At 54.2% G+C, this 21732-nt stretch overlaps 1 protein-coding gene across 1 annotated transcript; it reads right to left on the bottom strand.

The window, feature by feature from the left end:
• Nucleotides 1–1089: 1089 nt before the first annotated feature.
• On the bottom strand, nt 1090–18015 carry LOC119248094 (TRPM8 channel-associated factor 2-like). The gene is made up of 8 exons (XM_037515071.2): nt 17972–18015; nt 15446–16082; nt 10796–11787; nt 10449–10549; nt 9391–9604; nt 8896–9135; nt 7462–7799; nt 1090–4495 (listed from the first exon to the last, which is right to left on the bottom strand). The coding sequence occupies exons 2-8, from the start codon at nt 16066–16068 to the stop codon at nt 4244–4246; spliced, it is 2760 nt and encodes a 919-aa protein (XP_037370968.1). The 5' UTR covers nt 16069–16082; nt 17972–18015; the 3' UTR covers nt 1090–4243.
• Nucleotides 18016–21732: the final 3717 nt, after the last annotated feature.

A 21732-nucleotide genomic window follows, 5' to 3' on the forward strand; every position in this document is an offset into this window, starting at 1 on the left:
GAACATGCCCGTTCTTCTCACACGTTAGTATGCGCAGGTGAGAAGAGGAAGGTGACGTCCTTTTTATCTTCTTTGAAACCTAAAAGCAGGGCCTCGCAGCGGTTGAGCGCTGGGTTGCGAAGCTGCCCGCAGCCTCTGCAGCGCCGGTTCGATCCCCGGCTGCTCCCCGGCCACCGGAGGAGGGTCCCACATGGCGCGCAGACCTCTCCTGCTGCCCGCTGCTCCCCTCAGCAGTGTACTTCGGTCCTCTGCCTGCTCTGCTCCCCGCTCTGGCTCTGGTGGATTCTCTCACCCTCCCGTGCTTCTGACTGTACCCAGTGCTTGTATAAATAAATACATAAAAATAAAATAAAATAAATCTTTAATAAATAAATAAATAAATAAAACCTGAAAGTAGTCATTGCTCTTTCCCTGAAGGATCCTGATGTGTTCCTTTTCTTTGAAATGTATCCAGTTTCCTAGGAATCGGGGCATTTCTGATATTGAATCTTCTAATCTACTAAGAATGTGGCTCCTTGTCCAGTGCTCTCACAGGAGGATGGAGGTTGGTATCCTGGAGAAACAGCACAGGACTCCTGGATACAAGCACTGGGTTTAAGACCAGCTTCCTCTGGGGCCCTGCCAAACTCTTATTTTGAACATAGTGTTATTATGATAGGAAATATAAGGATTGGTCTCGGCCCCCGGTTCCTGAATCCCCTATAATTTCTTGGGGGCTAAGTGTCTTCTGTTCTAAGCATGGGATTCTGGGCGGCTCCCAGATGGCCTCTGGATGGGGTCTGGTGCCTGGGGAGACTGAGCCACAAGAAGCCTGCAGTTCCCATCCTCTTGAGAAGGGAGAAGGCTGGAGCTTGGAGGCAGTGCTTGATCATGCCTACATGAGGAGGCCTTCACACAACCCCAAAGGTACAGGGCTCAGAGAGCTTCAGGCTGGTGAACAGGAGGAGCTGCTGGCAGAGCTCTGCACCCCACAAGGCATGGAAGCTCAGTGCCCTCCCAGGCACCTGGCATTTCATCCACCCGGATGTTCACCTGTATCCTTTACTGTATCCGGTCATATTAGAGTGTAGACATGAGTGCTTGCCTGGGTTCTGTGAACCCCTCCAGCCAATTAACCAACCCAAGGGGGTCACTGGAACCTCTGATCTACAGACAGTTGGTCAGAAGGAGCGTAGACAAGCTGGGTGTGGCTGCACCTGGTGTGTGTGTGTGTGTGTGTGTGTGCATGCGTGCACGCATGCTCGTGTATCTGTGTAGGTGACAGTATTGAGGAACAAAGCCCCTAAGCTGTGAGATCTGAAGCTCTCTAGGCTGGTAGTGTCAGAACTGTGTTAGGTTGTAGCCCCCCACCCCCGCCAGATCCAGGTGGTGTTACATGGAGTTGCTTGCTGTGGGGAAACCACCACACTGTTTGTGGCTGGAAGGGAAGTGTTTCCTGCAGGTAGGAAAGGTCGCTCACAGGGAAGAAACACACAGTAGGGAAAAATTTTTTTTTTTCACATAGAGGAAGGAAGAAATGGGTAACTTCTAATTCACACAGGACATTAAGCCTCCAGACCAGATTGGGCAGGTAGGGGCAGGGTCTCGGTTTGAGGGATATGTCTTGGATGAATCCCTTGCTGCATTTTGAATAACAGGAAGCAACCTGTTGCTTCTTTAGCAACTTGAATCTGGACATTTTATGATACAGCAGCTGAACACAGAACTTGGTGCGCAGAAACGCGGGGGGCGGTGGATGCAGAGACCCCATGGTATCACGTGCAGACTAGACCTGTTGGCTCAGCTCAGCTTCCTGGGTTGGAAATATGGTTTCAAAACTTGCTAGCCTGCATCTTTGCTTCTTCCAAGCAACTGACTCTGTTCAAGCATAAATAAATTAGAACAAGTTGACGGATGATTCACCTGCAGTGACGTCCTGGGGAGCAAGTATAGCTTTTTACACTTGAATAGTAGAAACGCACAGCATTTGTCCAGCTTCCTCGTCATCCCTGGGTTCCCCCAGTTCACTGACCCCTCCACATATACTTCTCATTCAATCCTGAATGCTTCCCAGGGTCACCCCCTTTCAAGGAGGGCTCATTCACGATCAGTAAAAACTACATGGCTGAGAGCAGACTGCAGGGTGTCCTCATGGGCGCCGTGTGTGGCTGTTACACACGTCTAACCTGTGTGCATCTGGTGGCGGCTCAGCACCCACCTTGGGTGCCCGGCACTGGGGCCCCCAAAGCACCTCTGGCCTGCAGGCCACACCTACTTGCTGCTGCTACTCGTTTTCGGTCATGGGGGCATCCCTGCCAGGCTTGCTCTTCTCAGTGGGGCCAACTGTGTTGCATTTGAGTTTCCAGATCTCCACCTAAGCGTGTTATTTCAGCAGCAGAGAGGAGCTGGAGCTGGAGCTCTTAGGGCCTCGTGGGATGTTTAATCCTTCCTGTGAGTGCTAAGGTGGAAGTGACTCATCTGACGTTTCCATCCAGCTGGCCTTGACTTTCTCCCCCTGAGATGAGGTGATGTCTGGTGTTGTAACTACCCTCTACCCCGGGGTAATTCCTGGTTTCTCACCATCTGTCTGTGCTGCTCACCCACTCACCTGCTTTGTTCTCTGGTAAACATGGGGTAAATCATAACTTCATTGAACTCCCTTTGTTAATGCACCACTTTCCAGGTGCATTAAATTATCAAACAGTCACAGACCAGAAACACCCCCAAAATTTTGTTGCTATCAGCTTCAGTCAACCCTAACTCTTCCTCTTAGCTTTGTGACTTCACAGAAGTTATTTAATTTTTCTAAATGTCTGTCATCTTACTTATGAAGTGGAGATAATAATAATACATAGCTCAGAGGTCTGTTGCAAAGATTCCATGAGCTAATTCCAGGAAAACACGTCACCCATGCCTGGGACACGGAGACTGTGTGTTACGTGTTAGGTGTCATTACTGTTCTCTCAGTGAATGAACATCTACTGAGCCCCTTTCATATGAGAAGTGCTGGCAAAGGATGCTGGTGAGGGGACGGGGGTTACTGTGAAAGGGTGGGGAAGTTCCTGAGGTCAGCTTTACTGAGGAGCGACTCTGGTCTCCACAAGGCTCACGACTGATATTCAAATCAACAAAAATAGGGCTTCAATGCAAGCTGGAGAAAAAGGAGCAGGTGTACATGCCCTTATTCCTGGAGACGAACCTCTGAGTGGAATTCCATGGAGCCAGAGTTGGGACAGCTTGGAAAGAGAGTATGAGAAAGTTCTGAGGATGTGGGTGGGGGGTGGTGTTAAGTGACTGTGGGTTCACTGGGGCAGCTGCCCCAGTGATCTTGCTCCAGGGTGAAGCTGCCCCAACCAGGGACCCCTCCATCTGACTGCTGCTGACGGCTGGCAAGGCCTTGTTGCCACGGTCACCAGAGAAGTACTTCGCTTTTTTTGTGCTAAGAACAAACAGGCTTTTGAATGTGAGAGGGGTTGCTACGGCCTCTTGTGGAAACAGAAGCACAAGAAGACAGGCCTAGCCAAGAAGGCCAAACCCTGTCACATCCAGTTTGAGTTCACAACAGTCTTTCTTGAGTCCATACTGGAATCCTTCCTGCGGAGGGAAAGAGGCTGTAGGATGGGCAAGGTGCCCACAGCGGCCGCCGGGACCCTGTCAGGAAAGGCGCTGGCGTGCGTGAGATACTTCACAATGACTGTTAACCCCCAAGAGGTCAGTCCTGAGGCAGGTTCAGTTTTCAGGATGTCCACTCTCCACTAGATGAAGAGGCCACCACGGGACGGGCCGGAGCCAAGGGAAACCCTGAGTGGGCACGTGCTGAGGCTCGAACACGCTCACAAGATGACAGGAGGGGAGTGAATTTCTGTAGAAGCAAAGCTGGGTCCAGGCTCCATCCCTCTCGCTATCAGCCAGCAGGAGAAATCAGGGGCCCTGTCATGGCCAGCAGGGGTGAGGGGCTGACATCTGCTTATCACGTCATCCTCGGTCTCCACAAGAACCAGCAAGACCTCAAGGTGCCAAGATGAAAACCCTCCACCAGCAGCCTGAGGAGGTGGAGCGAGACTTGGTGAAAGCAACAGTGTAGACAGTAGCAGCCAGTGAGGCACGAGGGCACATTCCCGAGAAAGCTGGTTCCTCTTGACTTATGACCTTAATGGCCTTCCTGAAGAAAGGTTGCGAAGTGGGACTCAGGCTGCAGAGTTCAAGGGCAGAAGCACGGAGTCGGGGCTGGAGCGGGCACACCTGCCCCCCCGCCGGGCATCCTCTACTCTGCGGGGACGTAGGCCCTCATGGGGTTCTCCTGCCACGCAGGCAGGCAGGCCAGGCTCTCAGCCACCTCCTTCCGGACAGGCCAACCCCAGGACTCAAAGAAAGGAGCCAGATTCTTCTGCACTTTGTTGGAGAACTTCTGCACCCACAGGTTCATCTTGTCGGCCTTGTCCTTGGGCAGGCTGGAGAGCGTCTGGTACTCGGCGAACAGCTCGGTGAACGGCTCCCACCCAAAGGCTTCCTGGAGCTGGAGAAGGGAGACAGAGAAGGGGCAGGATGAGGAGCTGGTGTGCAGATGTCACCCCAACACACACAGGAGGTTACCCGGTAACCTCAGTTACCAGCCGGCTTTTAGCACAGATTTAATTCTCATCACGAGTCTCTCCCGTGTCCCCTAAGATACTCAGCCCACTGATGGGCAGGAGAGGCTCCCCTGCCTCACTCGAGGACAGAGCCTGTGCTTGACCGTTCACTGGTTTATAGTAGGGTCTCGACAAATGGCAGCTACTCTACATTTTATTGTCTCCTCTCTCCATGGCCAGTTCGCACCCAAATTGGAGCAGGGAGAACTAGATGAGGTGGGTGAGCAGCCCCATTTTCAGCAGTGGGTGCAACGCCCGTGATCATAAGCAGCTTCATTCATTGGCTTGCCCCCGTCACCGGCCCCCATCCTCTGCATGTAAAGACGCGTCATTGGCTCTTTCTACTTCTTGGCCACGAAGCCCCCCGCATCTAGTTCCTGGGGACCCCAATGTCAGTACGCAATAAATGACTCTGTGGAGGAACAGCTTTCATTGCAACAGTGACACCCACAGATCGTAAGTGTTTTCCTGGGTCTCAGACAGGTTTGTGCCCAAGATGAGGTTCCTCGTGCCTGCCATGGTTGGCCGACTGGTACCCCCAAAGCTGGAAACTCCTTACACTCTCCAGAAATCATAAAATCCTCGCTTTTTGATGGCTGTCTCAGAGTCTCAGACCTGGGCCTTTCCCAAGACTATTGCTTTGCTTGCGCAACACCGCCTTTGGGGCAAACCCAGAAAGGCAGGCTCCTGTTCCTTTGGAGGGGGCACTCGCCCCAGTGCACAGGCAGGAGGAGCTGTCACCAAGGTTATGGGGGTTTGGAAGCACAGGGCCCTTGGCATCTCCTGACCCACTCCCTCTTTTATGGGGGAGAATTCTGTGCATCTGGGTATGAAAACTGAGGCAGAAGACACCTCTGATCATGTCTCCCCAGGACAGAACCTCACTCAGGTGCCCTCACAGCTTTGCTGCTTTCTTATCTAGCCTTTGACTCACCTGCCCATCCCTAGTAATTAATTTGTTAACAACTTAAACAGCTATGACACCTGTAACATTTATTAAGTATCTACCATGCCAGGTGTGCTGGGAAAATGAATGTCCTTCTAGAGGTCACCTGTCATGGGAGAGACAGGTGGACATAACTGACTGGCAGTATTGGCTTTTGAAGGAGGCGATATTGAGGGCAGAGGCTAGCCGAGTTGGATTGTGACAGCTGATTTGGCAGGTGAGCATGTTTCAGCAGCAGGAGGAGAGAATGGAGGCCCAGAAGCTGGAACAGCAAGAGGTGTGCCTGGGGGGACAGGCTGGTGAGCTGCAGGGCCCTTATGGAGGGGAGGAAACTGGGCTGGAGACACTGACCCCAGGAGGGTACCTCCCTTCCACTCCCTGAGGAGCAGTTTGGACTTTATGCTGTTTGTAAGGAGGGTGCTTGAGTTGAATGTGGAATATTAAAGTTCTCTTGGAGTAGTGTGGAAGCCTGGCTGTAGGTGGGGGTGAGGTGCTGGAACAAGGAGGAGGCAGCTGGAGTAGACAAGACAATGAGGAGCTGAGTTAAGGCAGCGGCAGGAGCAGCCAGGAGCAGCATCAGAAGGTGCCTGTCAGTCCTGAGACTCAGGCCCCAATACCGTGGGTCCCCCCAACGCTGCTGCACTGGGACACTCAGGCTCCCTGCTGAGCAGGCAGGTGGGGGTGCACCTCAGGGAGTGCCTGCCCTTCAAGGTCTCCTTCCTTCTGGAGCCTCAGACTGGCTCGCTAAGAATCTAGAACTGACGCAATGCAAAGGATCTCACGGACCGGGGATGTCTTATTCACTCTGTAGAAAATGAGTGAAAGAAGAAAAAGATCAAAGAGGGTGTGGAAGGGCAAAGCCGGCTTGTCATTAGCTCCTGACTTCATTTTCCTCTGGTTCCATCCTTCCATGGTGTTATACTGGGCGGGCTGCTTACACGCTGGCTTCAGGGTCCTGCCTACAGGTGCCGGCCTCCTGGGAGCTCTGGTAGGACAGAGGTTTGACAACTTGAAGGTGTTAACACTCAGAGCAGAATCGGGGCCTGGGACTTGTGCTTTGCTCAGGACTTTGGGGCTCCCCTGTTGGGTTGGTGGGTTAGTTATTTGCTCTGCAACCACCGCGGGTTTGAACACAGATGGCTCTCCTGCGCTGCCTCTTGTGAACTGGTTGCTCCGTAGGATGAAGGCACAGAACGCTCATGTGGCTCATCAGGCTAAGGCCACGAACCACCATGCAAAACAATGACCATTTCTGGAGCACTTATGAGGAGACAAGATAAAGTGGGTGACTCTGACATTCTTGGGACAGTCTAACCCGGAGCTCCACCCTTGCCCCATATGCCAGTCAACTGTGAGTCTCTCTGTCTACATTTTTTCCATGATACCTTTCATTTCCTCTTACTTATCACCATAAAATCACAGGAGGCACTGAGGCCTCCCTGGTGGTGCAGCGGGTTGAGCGCAGCGCTGTGAAGCTGTCCGCAGCCTCTACAGCACAGGTTTGATCCCGGCCAGCCGGAGAGATACCCACATGGTGCAGCAGACCTCTCCTGTCTCGCCCCTGCTCCCCTCAGCAGTGTGTTTCAGTACATCTACCTGTTCTGCTCCCGCTTTGTCTCTGGTGAATCCTCTCACCCTCCTGCGCATCTGGCCTGTACCCCAGTTCTTATATAAATAAATCAATCTTAAAAAAAAAATCACAGGAGGCAAGTGGGACAGGTGTGATTCTCTCCCTCTTACAGCTGTATCACCTGAGAAGCCCCCCACACAGGCCAGGTCCCGTGTCCATGGGAGGTGGCTGCAGCATTCCGATCTACCGGGCTGCTGGGGATAGAGAAGAAGCTGCAGAGCTCCAGGATGCTCCATGACAGTGGGACCTGCTGCCCCCCGCACCCTGCTCAGTACCTGGAGGTAGGTTTCCAGCGCCGTCCAAACCTCCCAGTCACGCAGGTGGGCTCCCTTGTCCAGGTAAGTTTTGATCCTCTTCTCTCGTTCTGGGGGGCTCAGAGCTGGGTGGGCCTGAGCCCTGGGGATGCCCAGGACCGTCTCGTGCACATAGACTGACCAGAGGTTGCAGGTGGCCTCAGTGGTGTGAGGAGGGAACTCCCACCCGTGCTGCTGCTGGTTGTGGCCCAGCTCGTGGATGGGGCCCCAGAGACCTTTGCTTCTCATGTCCGTCTCGCTGAGGAGCTCCTGTGCCGACTGCAGGTGGCACATGATGGGGTAGCCCGAGTGCATCCAGCCTGGGAATGCAGAAGGAGGAGGCAGGCCTGAGGGGGGGCCCACCCAACCCAGTTCCCTCGCTCCTCTCCACGACGTAGCTTCCCTCACCACCCTGCTCACCCCGACTAGTCTAGAAGCTCCATGACGACTGGGGAGTGGATGGCTTTCCTGCACTTGGGAAGAAGCCAGTGATTCCCCTGGCCTCACACTGGGTCATGCCACCGCCTCGCGCTGGCCTTGAAGGGTGCTCCCATGGCCCACGGCAGTCACCCCACCACAGCCCCACACTTCCTGTGAGTTTCCTGCATGTGCGTGTGTGACAGTACGTCTTGGGTGTGGATTTGAGATCCTAGTCCAGTGTCATTCCTTCTCCTGCTGTCCAGACTCATGTTCTGTAAGAGAGAGAACCCTGTGCTTCTTTACACACAGGAAAACAAGTCCAGGGCCTCCCTGGTGGCACAGGGGCTAAGTCTCAGCACTATCACCACTGCAGCCTGAGTTCAATGCCCGGCCAGGGAGCTGACCCACAGGGTTTAGCAGACCTCTCCTGTCTCCCTGCTGCTCCCCTCAGCAGTGGATTTCAGTAGATCCACCTGTTCTGTGCCCCACTCTGTCTCTGGTGAGTCCTCTTACCCCCTGCGCCTCTGGCCTGCACCCCAGCTCTTCTATGCATAAGTAAATAAAATAAATCTTAAAAAAAAAAAGAAAAGGAAACAAGACCAAGAAGCATTTCACCACATCAGAACCAGATTTCCTCATTTTCCCTTGGATGAAGCCTTTCTCGCTCCAAGCCACTCAATACTCAGCGGGAAATGGTTGACTCTTCTCATCACTAAGTATGTTCAAAGGAAATATTTGTGCTCCCACTATCCCTGGAAATAACCCTCACCGCCTCTGCTGACTCCGAGCACCCATTTTTCTAAGTTGGTGCCACCGCTGGGTGCCATCTCATCGTGGAGCTGTGAACGATTTACCTTTTCCCACCTGAGCAGCTTTGCACCCACATCCATGTCTTTTATGTCTTTTATCACTTGGCTTTACCTGTAAGATTATGTCTTACTGTTTTTAAAAGACGATCATTCAATGGCTGACGCGGCGCCTCCGGGGAGCACCTACCTGCCGAGATCTGCACGTCAGCAACAATCCTCTCCGGACGGCGGAAAGGGAAGGGCTGGGCGGCCAGCCTGGCGATCGCCCGCATCATCTCATCCCAGAGGCGCAGGACAGGCCCCGGGTCCTCCAGGCCCCAGAGGTTTTCAGCTGGCACCGTCAGGATGATGTTGTCTGTGGCCAGCTCCCCCCAGGGTGCTGGGCTTGCCTGGACGCAGCGCCGCCACTCCCCCAGGGATGTCCTACCTGGGGAGGAAGATCACTGAACCTCCAGCCACTCCCCCCTTGGCCTTCCTGCAACTTGCACTGCAGGAGGCCGCGAAAAGTATAAGCTCAAGCACACGGGGTGTCTGTATCCTGCCTCCACCCCACCCCCACCAGTCCATCCCCCTCTGTCCACCAGTCCATCCCCCTCTGTCCACCAGTCCTCATCCTTCCCCTCCGAGCCCCTGACTACCACACGCCCGCAGCCCCCTCTTCCCTCAGCTTCTGGCCACTTACCCAGCTTGTAGTATGGGGCGGGCACAGAGTTCTTGATGGTGACAGGCACAGGGCCCAGCTGACTGTCCTTGGGCACGATGACATAGAGCAGGCCACCCCAGAGGCAGGAGACTGATAGCTGGGTCCTGTCCATACAGCACCGGTGCGTCACCACGGGCGCTCGACACAGCTTGCTGGCATTGGTCAAGTCATCGGTGTGGCAGCCAATCTGTACCTGGAGAGGCAGTTCCACCAGGTGTGGGAGGAACTAGGTCCCTGGGGTGTATGTGGGGGCCGGTGGGGGGGGCTGCTGTGTGAATGGAGGACATTGGAAGAACTCCAGTTCCCCCTTTCTATGAGCTGTGCATGAGGGGATGTAAGCACCCCAAAGTCATGTGCACTGAGGTGGGGGGGTCTTCCCAGGGACCTGAGCAGCCCCATGGAGTCGACTACCTGAGGTGGATGCTCACAGGGCCCCAAGGTGCCTCTGTCCCTGGCAGAGCCCTGGGCCCTTCCGTCAGGACCCAATTTGGTGGCTGATTCCCGTGCTGGGTCCTTTCCTGCCTTTGTGCACAGACTGGAGGCTAAGGTGGTGGGGTCTGGCCTGACTTCCTTCTCTTTCCCCCACCCCTGCCCCCCGCTATTCAGGGTGTCCCTTCCCGGGGACTGGGGATTGATGGTGGCACAAGGTGGTGGAAAGTGAGCCTCAGCCCCCAGGCAGGAGGATTGTAATTCTGCAAGCAGGGCTGATTTCTGTGAGGGAGCCAATTAAATGTGCTCCTCAGGGTCAAGGCAAAGGTCAAAGGTCAAAACAAGAAGGACCATGTGCAGCTGGGGAAGTGGGTGCAGTTCTGTGTATGCCAGGCCCTCGGGCTTCCTGGCGGCAGGTAACACCCTTGCATGGGCTGAGCTGGCTGCTGTTAGGAGCTTGGGCCTTGGTGGCCACTCCCCGAGGCCCCGAGATTCTGCTCCCTCACCTGTCAAGTCTGTCAAATGGACACCACCACCCCGTCCTGAACCACTGGCTGGAGCACAGCTGCCATGGGCTTGGGGGTACGGCTGCGGCACTGTGGCCTTACCTTCAGCCCAGCAGAGGCTGCAGCTTCAGACGGCAGGGAGACTTCGGCATTCTGCCCATCCAGCAGGTAGAGTCCAGTGCTGACCCAGGAATCACCGTGGCCTGACCAAAGGCATAGGAAGGGCTGAGTCCTTCCCCCACCTGATCCCACTCTGCTGGGAGCCTCACCACCCCCCTCACCTCCACCAACTCCTCCATGCGCCCTGCACTCAGCCCTCCTCCACCCAAGGTAGAGCCCGAACCCCCATCCTCTTGAAAATCCCTGATAAGGAAGGGAGAGGATACCGGGTCCCCGAGTCAGCGAACCCCACCGTCTGCCAGGGCTGGGCACACCCTCCTATTCTGTACCTGGGTTGTTTCCATCAATCTCCACCATGATGGGGTGCTCCGAGGGGTGCCAACTGGAGTTGCAGCTACAGCTTCCAAGTCCCTGCGCCAGCCCGGAGCAGTCAGTGCCGGAGCGGGCCAGCTCCGTGGCCAGACAGAGCGTGACAGCCTCACAGGAGTCACTGGCCACGGGGTTTTCCTTGCTCACCGCCGGCAGGCCGCACCGACCCAGCATCTTCCTCAGCAGTCGGCGGACAGATGAGTAAGCAGGGACCCCGTTTGCGGGGATCTGGAGGAAGCCCGCAACATCGACCCGCAGCCTTGCCAACCAGTTCTTTGGTACCTCCCCACCCTGCTGGCTCAAGGTGACCTGGAATTGAGACAGTGCCCGGCGGAAGTGGTAGCTGTGCATCTCGGGGCTGGGCACGGGGAAGCAGCTTGGGTGCAGTGTCCAAGGTAGGATGCTGAGGCCAAAGCGGTTGAGGATGATGTTCCCAGGGAAGCCGGCCAGGGCCGAGCGGCCGGAGTTCTGCGAGGCCCACCACCAGGCTTGGCCCCCAATCAGTAAGCCCCCGCCCTCGGCCACAAACTCCTGCAGCTGCTGGGCCTCCTGGTCACTGTAGGCTTTGCAGCAGTACACCTGCAAGTCCCTGGTCAGCTGGGGCTGCAGGCTACACGGCAGGCCGTGTTCCGATAGCAGGGTGCACAGGTTCGGAAGGTTGGTGTTCACCCCAACTTTGCCTGTCTGGCCAGCTGTCAGCCAGCGCATAGCATTGAGCAAGAAAGGCCCCAACTTGGGAGCACCGAGCAGGCCCTCGTGGGCAGCCAGGACCACGCGGCCCCGGCCATAGCGGGCAGCCGCCAGGAAGCAGCCAAGTGAGGCATCCAAGCCCAGGGGGCAGGCCAGGGCCCCGTGCACAAGCAGCTGCGAGGGGATGCCGCCCGTCTGGATGTCCAGCTCGGAGATCCCTTCCAGGAGCTGCTGCCGGTCCTGCCTGAGATCCTCTCCACATCTGCAAAGTGACAGGAAGGACCAAGAGACATAGTCTGTTAACAAGTCACTGAAACCAGCTCATAGGATAGAGCAATCTGTGTGTGGATACAGCGACCACATAGTTGACTGCAAACTTCTCATTCATACCAATAGCATCCAAGATTTCAGCATGCAAGGCCGTTTATGCAAGGCCAGCCTCCGGTAAAATTTTGCATCTTTTTTTAAAAAAAGATTTATTATTTATTTATGCATACAAGAGCTGGGGCACAGGCCAGAGGTGTGAGAGATGAGAGGATTCACCAGAGACAGAGTGGGGAGCAGGTGCATCTACTGAAACACACTGCTGAGGGGAGCAGTGGGCGAGACAGGAGAGGTCTGCTGTGCCATGTGGGTCAGCTCCCTGGCCAGGGACAGAACTCGTGCCTCAGTGGCTGCCGATAGCTTCATAGTGCTGAGACCCAACTCCTTGTGCCATCAGGGAGGCCCGTAATTTTGCATCTTTTAATGATTATCACTTAGTTTACAGTGTTAGTTCTTAGCAACATAAAATAATGATGCTTTTTATAACCCAGGTTCTTCTCTGTCCTGTACATTTTACCATTATGTGCTTACCCCAGGCTCCCCCTGCCCATTCTTTGGGAGAGTTTACACTTGTAGGCCTGAGACAGAGACTCCTGAGTTGACATGGTTTTATCAAGACAATACTATCAGAACACCAGGCAGATGACACCACAAGAAACACCTGCCCCGTATCTTCCTGGCATTTAATTAACATGACTGAACAGATGCATCCACAGTGACACACACACACCATACACACACCATTCACATATGCACACCCATCCACACCCTCCCTCCCCCATCAACTATAGGTAGGAACAAATATCAAAACACACACTGTGTAAATATCACTTCCCGTTAAGGGAAATAAGGGCCCTTGGGAGAAATAACTGCTCTCAGGTATGGGGTAGGAAATGTGTAAGATGAGACTTAATTCTCCTGTTACCCACAGAAGCAAAGAAGTCCACAAAGGTTGGGATAAAAAGACTCAGGACTGAACCTGAAGAGGTTCCCAAGCATAAAAGGTGGGATGATTTTAGTGATAAAGAAAATAAATGAAACATATTTCCCACGTCAGTATGTCTCAGTCCATGAGTTTATTACAATACTCAGAAAAATTCCAGCATCATAGTGACCTTTGGAAGATGCTAGGGAACCAATTTACTATTTTGAAAACTAGTTAAAAAGGGGAGAAGCAAGCACTTCTCTTGGCTTCCTCATATGAGTTATACCACAGTGTAGGCTAACAGTTGATGAAAGTAGAATTAGCCCAAACACTAAATGAGAGAACTATCAGCAGTTTAAAGTCACTGTTTTATAACCAAAAGTGGCTCAGTGGATCTAGTTCTAGGCATTGGTGATGAACTTCAGATAAGAGAGAAAGAGGCTGTGGTCTACTCTGGGGCGGTAACACCTACTGAGGCGTCTGCTCAAAAATTCAAACTTGAATCTGATGGAGCCTCTAGGTTGGGTGGGGAACTTTCTCTTAAAGGGCCAGATGATAACATTGCAGGTGTGTGGGCCATGAGTTCTCTGCTGGATCTACTCAATTTTGCCATTGTAGCTCCCAAGCAGCCATTGACAAGATGTCCATTTTTGAGCACGGCTGTGTGCCAATAAAACTTTATTTACAAAAGCAGGGGCCGGCCCTCAGGCCATTGTTTGCTGACATCTGCCTTAAGATCTAGCTCTAATTTCCAATTGTAAGTAGAGATTTTGAAATCTTGAAGTTTGTATTTACAACAGGAAATACAGGGAAGAAATGGACATATTAAATGACACCATAGGGATGTAACCAGCAAAATTCAGACGAAAGGAATCCATTCAGGACAAAGTATCTAGTTTTCTCAACAACTGCTACAGAATAGCAAGAGATAAAGAGTTAGAAAGGAAATTCACATATAAGATATAAAAGCCACATCAAGCAATCAAAATACCAACCCCAACGAACTTCAAGAAAAAAAATAAGAATCACAGCAATGAATGATAACATTAAGCATGAACTAATTCTTTTAGGTGTGATAAGGGGGTCTTCTGGTTATATTTTCACAGGAGTTCCTCTCTGTAGTGAAATGTACTGTAATACAGATGGGATTGTGCCAGTGTGGGGTGGGGTACAGGAAATAAGATCAATTAAGAGTTGGCCAGTTTGCAGGTTAGGTGATGCCTGAATGGGTGTCTCTGCGCTATTTTCTCTACTTCTGCTTTGAAGTGGAGAGTTTGAAGTTTAGAAGTTTGAAATTTTCCATAATTAAAAGTTAAAACAAACAAAATATACTTTTGATTCAGTGGCAAAGAAATGCAGGTGCAGATGAAGAAAAGCAGGTTTAGTTTGCTGGACAAGAGACTTAGGAACAAATAAGCGAATCAAGCTGATGAAGTGTAACTTGTCACTTAGTATTAGAATCAGAGACAGGCTGGGGTGACTCAGATCACTGACATTGCGAGTGACTTCTCCCCTGCCCGCCCCCCGGAAGGAAGTCCCAGAGCCCAGGCTGGCTGGGTATACACTGCCTCATGGCAGTGTCGATTTCGTCAGGGATTTCTGCAGGTGCTCACTGGCAATATTCAGCCCTTCCCTGGAAGCTCCAGTTGGCCTGGGGGCTAGTTTTGGCCACTGAAATGGAACTGGAAGTCTAGTGATGAGGGCTTCCAGAAATGACATGGTTTTCTAAATTAAAGGCGACATCGTCCCACAGGTGTATCCACTGGAGCTTAAAAGAGCTTATACAGGTAGGGGAGGGGTGGGAGAGGAAAGAGACTCCCTTGTCCAGGTTTTTAGCTCCTGCATCACCTGTCTAGTAGCTTCTCCATATTAAACCCATGCTGACTCAGCCTGATTGCTCAGTTTCCCCTGCTGACCCTGAATACATCCTGCAATCCCCTCCCTTCACTCTACTAGCTTATCACACTTTTTTTTTTTTTAAAGATTTATTTATTTATTTATTTATACAAGCACTGGGTACAGTCAGAAGCGCGGGAGGGTGAGAGAATTCACCAGAGCCAGAGCGGGGAGCAGAGCAGGCAGAAGGACCGAAGTACACTGCTGAGGGGAGCAGCGGGCAGCAGGAGAGGTCTGTGTGCCATGTGGGACCCTCCTCCGGTGGCCGGGGAGTAGCCGGGGATCGAACTGGCGCTGCAGAGGCTGCGGGCAGCTTCGCAACCCAGCGCTCAACCGCTGCGCCACCGGGGAGGCCCACTTATCACACTTTCTTTCCTGGAGGCTTTTATCAGTACCTGCTGGAGTCCCTGTCTGTTGCCTAATTTTCCACCATAATGCAAGCCACAAGATGGTGGGATTTTGCTGAACGGGGCCTGGCACAGGGTCCGAGCTCACACAATAAGCATCCTCTCTTTCATTTATTTGAGAGCTCTTGATAAGCTCTGCATGTCCCAGGCACTGTACTCGGGAGACAGGGTGGTGAGTGAGACCAGCTTGGCTACTGAGTCACTGTAGCTTGGGCCACAGCAGGGGGTGGCAGTGAGGACCCAACCCCTCTTGTGCCTCGGGGCACTTAGATCCTGTATTTGATCTGTGGTTTCCAATGGAAGATCATAGAAGAGGAATCAAATTTATTTTTTACCCATCAGGCACCATAACAGGCCAGATCACTTACCGGACGTGGAGTGGGATTTTGGGCACCTTCTTAGAGACCTTGAGCCGGCCTGTGTCCCCATAGGTGTCGGTGAAGTACACTCCAGCCACACAGGTCACCTGATTTCCAGGGAACCTGGACAGCACCTTGTTACTGCCATGATTACTGGCCCAATACCAGGCCTGACCCCCAATGAGCAAGCCCCCACCATCTTTCACAAACTGGATCAGCTTTGCTGTCATGGTGTCATTATAGGCGTTGATGCAGTAAACTCCCAGGGCCTCGCCTGGCTCCTCCTGAATCTGCGCCTCAACCCCAGAGTCCTGCAGGATGTCTGCCAGTGATCCCAGGCATGGGTGCACCCAAACGGGAGCCCTGGGTACAGGGCAGAGCCAGCCCACTGCATTGAGTAGAAAGTGGGCCAGGCCGGCATCCAGAAGGTAGCCCTCGTGGCCCACCACCACCAGGTGGCCGCGGCCGTAGGAGGAGGCCGCAATGAGCACCTGGCCCTTGTCATTGACCATGACTGGGAAGGCGGCCTCTCCAGTGAGAAGCAGTTCACAGGGGATGGGGTCTTGAGGGACATCCCAGCTGGTCACTCCGTCCATAAGGGCCTGGAAGGCAGCAGCAGGAGTGGATTTCATGGTGCTTTCAGCGGCTGTGGAGGAAAGCAAGAACTCAGCTTGTGCAGAACAGAGCAGGGACCGAGTGGAAACACAAACAACTAAATGTGTTCCAAGGAAAACCACTTATCAAGCTCCCCAAGATGTACTGGGCATGGGAGGACAGCAAGGAACACCAGACAAGGCCCCCATGTTCATGGATCTAATGTTTTAGAAGGGGGGAGACAATAAATGGATAAGCTGATGAATAAAATGCAGCAACTGATAATTGCTGTGAGGAAGATAAACTGTGATGTGCGTGGAGCTGCTGGAAAGCTACCTGAGATCTGGTGACAGCAAAGGCCTCTCTGAGAAAGTGACACTAACCTGAAACCTGACTTTGAAGCTGAGGCAGGACCCAGGGGAGGGGTGGGGGGCAGGGGGATAGTGAGTGCGGCCCGCAGGACCTGGGGATCAAGCAGGAGTTGGTGTCTGAGTTGCCTTAGGACTTGATGTCTTTAGACAAAATGGTCAGGGGACCTTCCAGAAACCGCCTCTACCTGAGCTAGTGTCCTGTGGTCCCCAGAGGTCTCTCAACATTGGGGGTACCTGAAACTGAGATTCCCACTCTCTTCAGAGCAGCTCCTCTTGGAAAAATGACCTAAGTCTCAGTTTCCCTTTTTGTAAAGGAAATAACACCTCCTCTGGGCGTGGTGAACATTGAGAGAATGCCTGCAGAATGTCTTTCCTGGGTTGATGAGCACCGAGAAATGTCTATTTGCTGTCCTTTCTAGCTTCCCCTGAGCCACTCCCCTTGGTGCTACCTTGACCTCAGCGGCTGGCTGCCCTGGAGGACTTCCCTGGAATCCTGGGCACACCTTGCTGCACCAGTGCCACCGGGCAGCCCTGACGTGGCATGAGCTGCCACCCAGCGAAGGCACCAGGGGTCCATGCCAAGGCCGCTGTCCTGACCAGCATTTTAGATGCTTCTTAGAGGGTCTGGGAGGAGGTGAGCCCCAGTTGCCCACAAAGGCAAACAGCTCAGTGCACCACACCCTTCCCTCCCTGATGGTCCCATCCGCTCCTCACTGTTATTCTGGGCTCATTTCCCAAATAAATTACGGGCCCTCGAGCCCTCCTCCCAGGCTTCGCTTTGAAGAAGAATCGAAACCCAAGCAGGTACCAACCTTCACCCACACCTGCCTCCTCCTGTCCTCTCCCCTGCCCGCGCACACCTCAGCCACCTCGCTGTTCACCTTTCCGGCATCTGTCACGCATCAGCCCCGTCTAGACCCAGCCAACCTGGGGAGGACGTATCCTCACCTTCAGGCTTCCTGAGGCACCCCACTTTCGTCACCCCCCCGAGGATCCCTGCGACTTCACGGGGACCCAGAGGTAAAAGCTGGGGCCTCCCTCGGGACTTAGGTCTCCTGGGTCTGGGCCTTTCACAGTTTTGCAGACTACCCTGTGGGCCAAATCTCGTAGGCGCGCGCCAGAGCCCGCCCGGGGTTCCCCTAAAATCCCAGCTGCTCTCGTGGCACTGCCTGGGGCGGTGGGTTCGCGGGGGGAGCGGGGCGCGGGCCCGGGCGGCCGGGCGCGGCGGGCGGCCACCTCCGAGCTGGCGGGCGCGCCGTGCCCGCCGGGCCTCCCGGGCTTTACGGGAAAGCACCCCGAGCCCGGAGGGGCGCGGTGCCTTCCCGGGGTCCCGACTCCGACTGCGCGCGCCGCGGACACGCGCTCTCGGCACACCCGAGCCCCCAGCTCCGGAGGCAGGAGGTGCCCGGGCCTCGGCGGACGCCCCCGGCGCGGCGGAACCGGAGACCAGAACTGCCGGAGCCAGAGCCCCGGGGCCGCAGCGCTCTCGGGTCCCGCAGCCCGGCGCACCTGCGAGCCAGGTGTGCGGCCACCGCCCACCCCGCGGACGCGCTCGGATGGGGAGACTCACGACGGGGTCCTCGGGGTCCGCGGGGCCGGCTCCGGGCGCTGGGGCGTCTGCGAGGCGCGGCGGGACCGTCCCGGCGGGCGGGGCCTCAGCAGAGGCGAGGCCCGGTCCGGCCAGGCGGTGGGCGGGGCGCGCGGGGCGGGGGCGGGGCGCGCGGTGTGGTGGGCGGGGTTTCAGCAGAGGTGCCGCCGTGTCCTCCTAGGAGGTGGGCGGGGCGGTGGGCGGGGCATCAGCAGAGTTGCTCTGGAACAGACCCAGGCGGTGTGCGGGCGGGGCTGTGGGCGGGGCTTCAGCAGAGGCTCTGCCGAATCCTACCCGGCGGTGGGCGGGGCGGGCGGGGCGGGGGGCGGGGTTTCAGCAGAGGGGCCGCCGTGTCCTCTTAGGAGGTGGGCGGGGCGGTGGGCGGGGCGGTGGGCGGGTTTCAGCTGAGCTGTTCCGGAACAGTCCCAGGCGGTGGGCGGGGCGGTGGGCGGGCATCAACAGAGCTGTTCCGGAACAGTCCCAGGCGGTGGGCGGGGCTGTGGGCGGGGCTTCAGCGGAGGCGCTGTCGTGTCCTCCCAGGCGGTGGGCGGGGCTTCAGCAGAGGCGCTGCGGGCCCGTCGTGGGCGGGGCTACGCGGTGGGCGGGGCTGGTGGCCACGCCCCGATCAGCCGCCCTGGAGTTCTCCCGGGACCCACAGCTCAGGAGCTGGCACCCCGGGTTCGCTGGGCCCTGCGGGATGCGCGACCAGCCCTCCCGGAAGATGGGGCTCCTCAATCTATGTGGGTCGGAGCGGGACCCGGCCCCCCTAGACTCTCTGCAGAACCCCGAGTGCCACAGGCAGCTGTGCAAAGTTGCTGCACACTGGGTGAGAAAAGCAAAGGCTCACTCCCCGGTAAGCAGTCCCCCAAAGCACGCACCCCGCGGCCGAGGGTGTGCTTCGGTCCCCGAGAGCTCGGCTCCTTCCGCTTCGGGGTGCGGGCTCGTGAGCCCCGCGGCGGTCGCGTCCCTGCAGCGGCGCCCCCTGGTGGTCGTCGCTCGCCGGGCAGCCCAGGTTGGGGCTCCCCGGGCGCCCCAGAGAACTCAGCCCCGGAATGCAGATTTTTGGTCTGCCAGTGTATGTGCAAATACAAAGTATACGTAGAAATCCTGCCCAGTAATGTTCTTGCTGGGCCACACATGACTGCAGAAAATTCTTTTTCCTGGAAAATGACACTTTTTTGCTTAAATCAGATATCACATCATCCCTAGGAAAGATTTGCAAAACTTTGCCAAGTCCTGCTGCTGCCTGGGCGGTTGCCCCTGCCTTATCCAGGTTGTAATACGGCATCTACTTGTATGATCATTTAACAGGGCTCTCCCAGGGGCTCTCCTGCTGTGTTCTGCCCACCACTGAGTCCTCATTGCCTGTTTCTCTTCTGACATCTTAGTAGGCTTCAGTTTCTTGACAAATGCAGAAATACATATGGTATAAATGAATTAACAAGTCAGAGTGTTCAAGGAATGTCCGTGGAGCTTGCAAATTAATAGCCCAGTCTTTGGAGGACTGGTAGAAACTTACTTGGCAGTGGACGGAGAGCAGTCTGGCTCCAGAAAGAGGGAGCTAAGAGAACCCACCAACGAAGACAACTTGGAGAAGACCTCTTGGTATTTCAGATACTTCAGAATCAAAGGCCAGTGTGAAGTCAGGTGAGTTCTGCCTTCTGGCGGGAGCCTCGGGGACACTGAGGGAGTAGGTGAGGGACCTCCAGCGCCAAACGCTGAGCTCAGGGCCTCTTGGGTGCGTTCACAGTCTCTACCCACATTAATCTCAGTCTTTATGGTAAAGAGCATTGTCTCAAAAAGCCTCCTGAGGGTATTTTGGTTTTTTTTTGTTAATTATATATTTTTATTTTATATATATTTTAAATCGTTCTTAATTTTTGTACAATGTGTGCTTTCTCATCCCGGTTATAGTCCCCATGAAATTCCCACCACCAGTTCACTGGTGCACCATCACCATGGTCCCTTGTGATCTTCCCACCCCTGTTTTGATCCTACTCCCTTCTCCCCACCTGCAGAATGTCTCTGGTTTATAGTTGCCTGTTGATTGTGATTTTCACTTTGTTATAATTACTTTTTTTTTCCCACCGGCCCCTTATTTGGATCCTCTACATTCCTCCTATAATTGAAACCATCTGGTGTTTTTCTTTTTCTTTCTGGTTTATTTCACTGAACATGAGCCCTTCCAGCTCCATCCATATTGTTGCAAATGGCATGAGTTTCTCTTTTTTGATTGCTGGGTAATATTCCATGGTGTATATGTACCACATCTCTTGATCCAGTCATCTATTTTTGGGCAATTGGTTTGTTTCCAAAGCTTAGCTATTGTAAACAGTGCTGCTATAAACATAGGGGTGAAGGTATCCTTTTGAATTATTGTTTTTGTGTCCTTTGGGCAGATATCTAGGAGTGGAATTGCTGGGTCATAGGGTAGCTACATTTTTAGCAGTTTGAGGAACCTCCACAGCTTCCCATAGTGGTTGGGCCGGTTTGCACTCCCACCAGCATATAGGAGGGTTCCTTTTTCTCCACATCCCCTGAGGGTATTTTGGTTTTGACTAAAGAAGGTGTAGGGTCAGGACTGGACACAGTGCAGGTTTTCTGATCCCATGCAGACCGGGTAAAGGAGGAGTCAGAGTCCTCAGTGGTTTTGCAGGTCTTTTATTGGGGTTCACCAGGCATATGGCAGGCAGGGGTGCTGGGGGATGGGAGGCTGGCAGGCTTCCCAGCCCCCAACAGATCTTCACTCTGGGCTCTCCGGCATTCTCTCGGCTCCTGTTCGATCTCGGCTTCTCTTTTAGCTTCTCCTGCTTCTCTCTCGGCTTCTTGGCTTCTGCTGGAGTCCCCGTGACGCCGCCCTTAAAAGCAGTCTCAGCCCAGGTGAATCCCATCTACCTATGCCCACATCCTATTCCAGGTGCGGCCATCAGGCATGCATTCAGGACCGCAAGGATCCATCATCTATCCTGATGGCGGGAGAGCAGAAAAGCCTGACATTTTCTTTACCCTACAGAAGGGCTTCAAACAAAGGGGCAATTTCCAGAGAGAGAGAGAGCAGAAGCAGGCCCATCCTCACCAAGGTACCTGCCATTTGGGAGCAGGAGGTGGCTGAAGAATGAAAACAGAACAACAGGGGCCACAGCAGAAAGCTTTACTTAAAAACTACCAAAGATGGTGGCATGGGTGTCGTGGCTTCTGACTGAAGCATCACTGCTCAGGGGACTATGCAGCCCTCCACCCCTTTCCTCCCACCTTGGAGAAAACAGAAACTAGTCCATGAAAGTCGGCCCTTCTCACTGCACATATTCTGTAAGGCACTTTGGGAGATAGAATTGATGCAGATCAGGGCATAAGGCTTAGTGAGAAGGTGGCAGGGAAACGGACTTTGAAAAATTGTATATGATCAGTGTGGGCAGAAGAGGGTGGATGGTGCTACAATGTGAGGCTGAATCACAGTTCATGGCATGGAGGTGCAATGGGAAAAACTTGGACTTGAGGAAGACCAGTGTTCATTGTGCCTGTGGCTGGTCAACAGGGTTTGCATAGTGCTAGCTGGCAAGAGACCTTGGACCTAGTTTTGAGGGACTTTGGCTGATGGACTAAGGAGTTTGGATTGTGACCTACCATAAGCAAGGCCTTAAGAAATGCCGAGTAGGAAACACTGAAGTAGCACCATCACAGCTACTCCCCACCCCCACCTCCATTGTCTTTTCCTAACCAAATCCCAGTTTTGTTCTGATAAG

This window comes from Talpa occidentalis, unplaced genomic scaffold (assembly GCF_014898055.3).
Source record: "Talpa occidentalis isolate TD23 unplaced genomic scaffold, MPIMG_talOcc4v2.1, whole genome shotgun sequence".
In the NCBI taxonomy this organism is placed as follows: domain Eukaryota; kingdom Metazoa; phylum Chordata; class Mammalia; order Eulipotyphla; family Talpidae; genus Talpa; species Talpa occidentalis.

What these genes read in the sequence shown, in the direction of transcription:
- LOC119248094 (XM_037515071.2), bottom strand. Translation starts at nt 16,068, where the DNA reads ATGAAATCCACTCCTGCTGCTGCCTTCCAGGCCCTTATGGACGGAGTG. An exon ending in AAAATCCCACTCCACGTCCG is followed by an intron (nt 11,788 to 15,445) that starts GTAAGTGATCTG and finishes GTCACTTTGCAG; the next exon opens with ATGTGGAGAGGATCTCAGGC. An exon ending in CGCTGGAAACCTACCTCCAG is followed by an intron (nt 4,496 to 7,461) that starts GTACTGAGCAGG and finishes TCCCTTCTCCAG; the next exon opens with CTCCAGGAAGCCTTTGGGTG.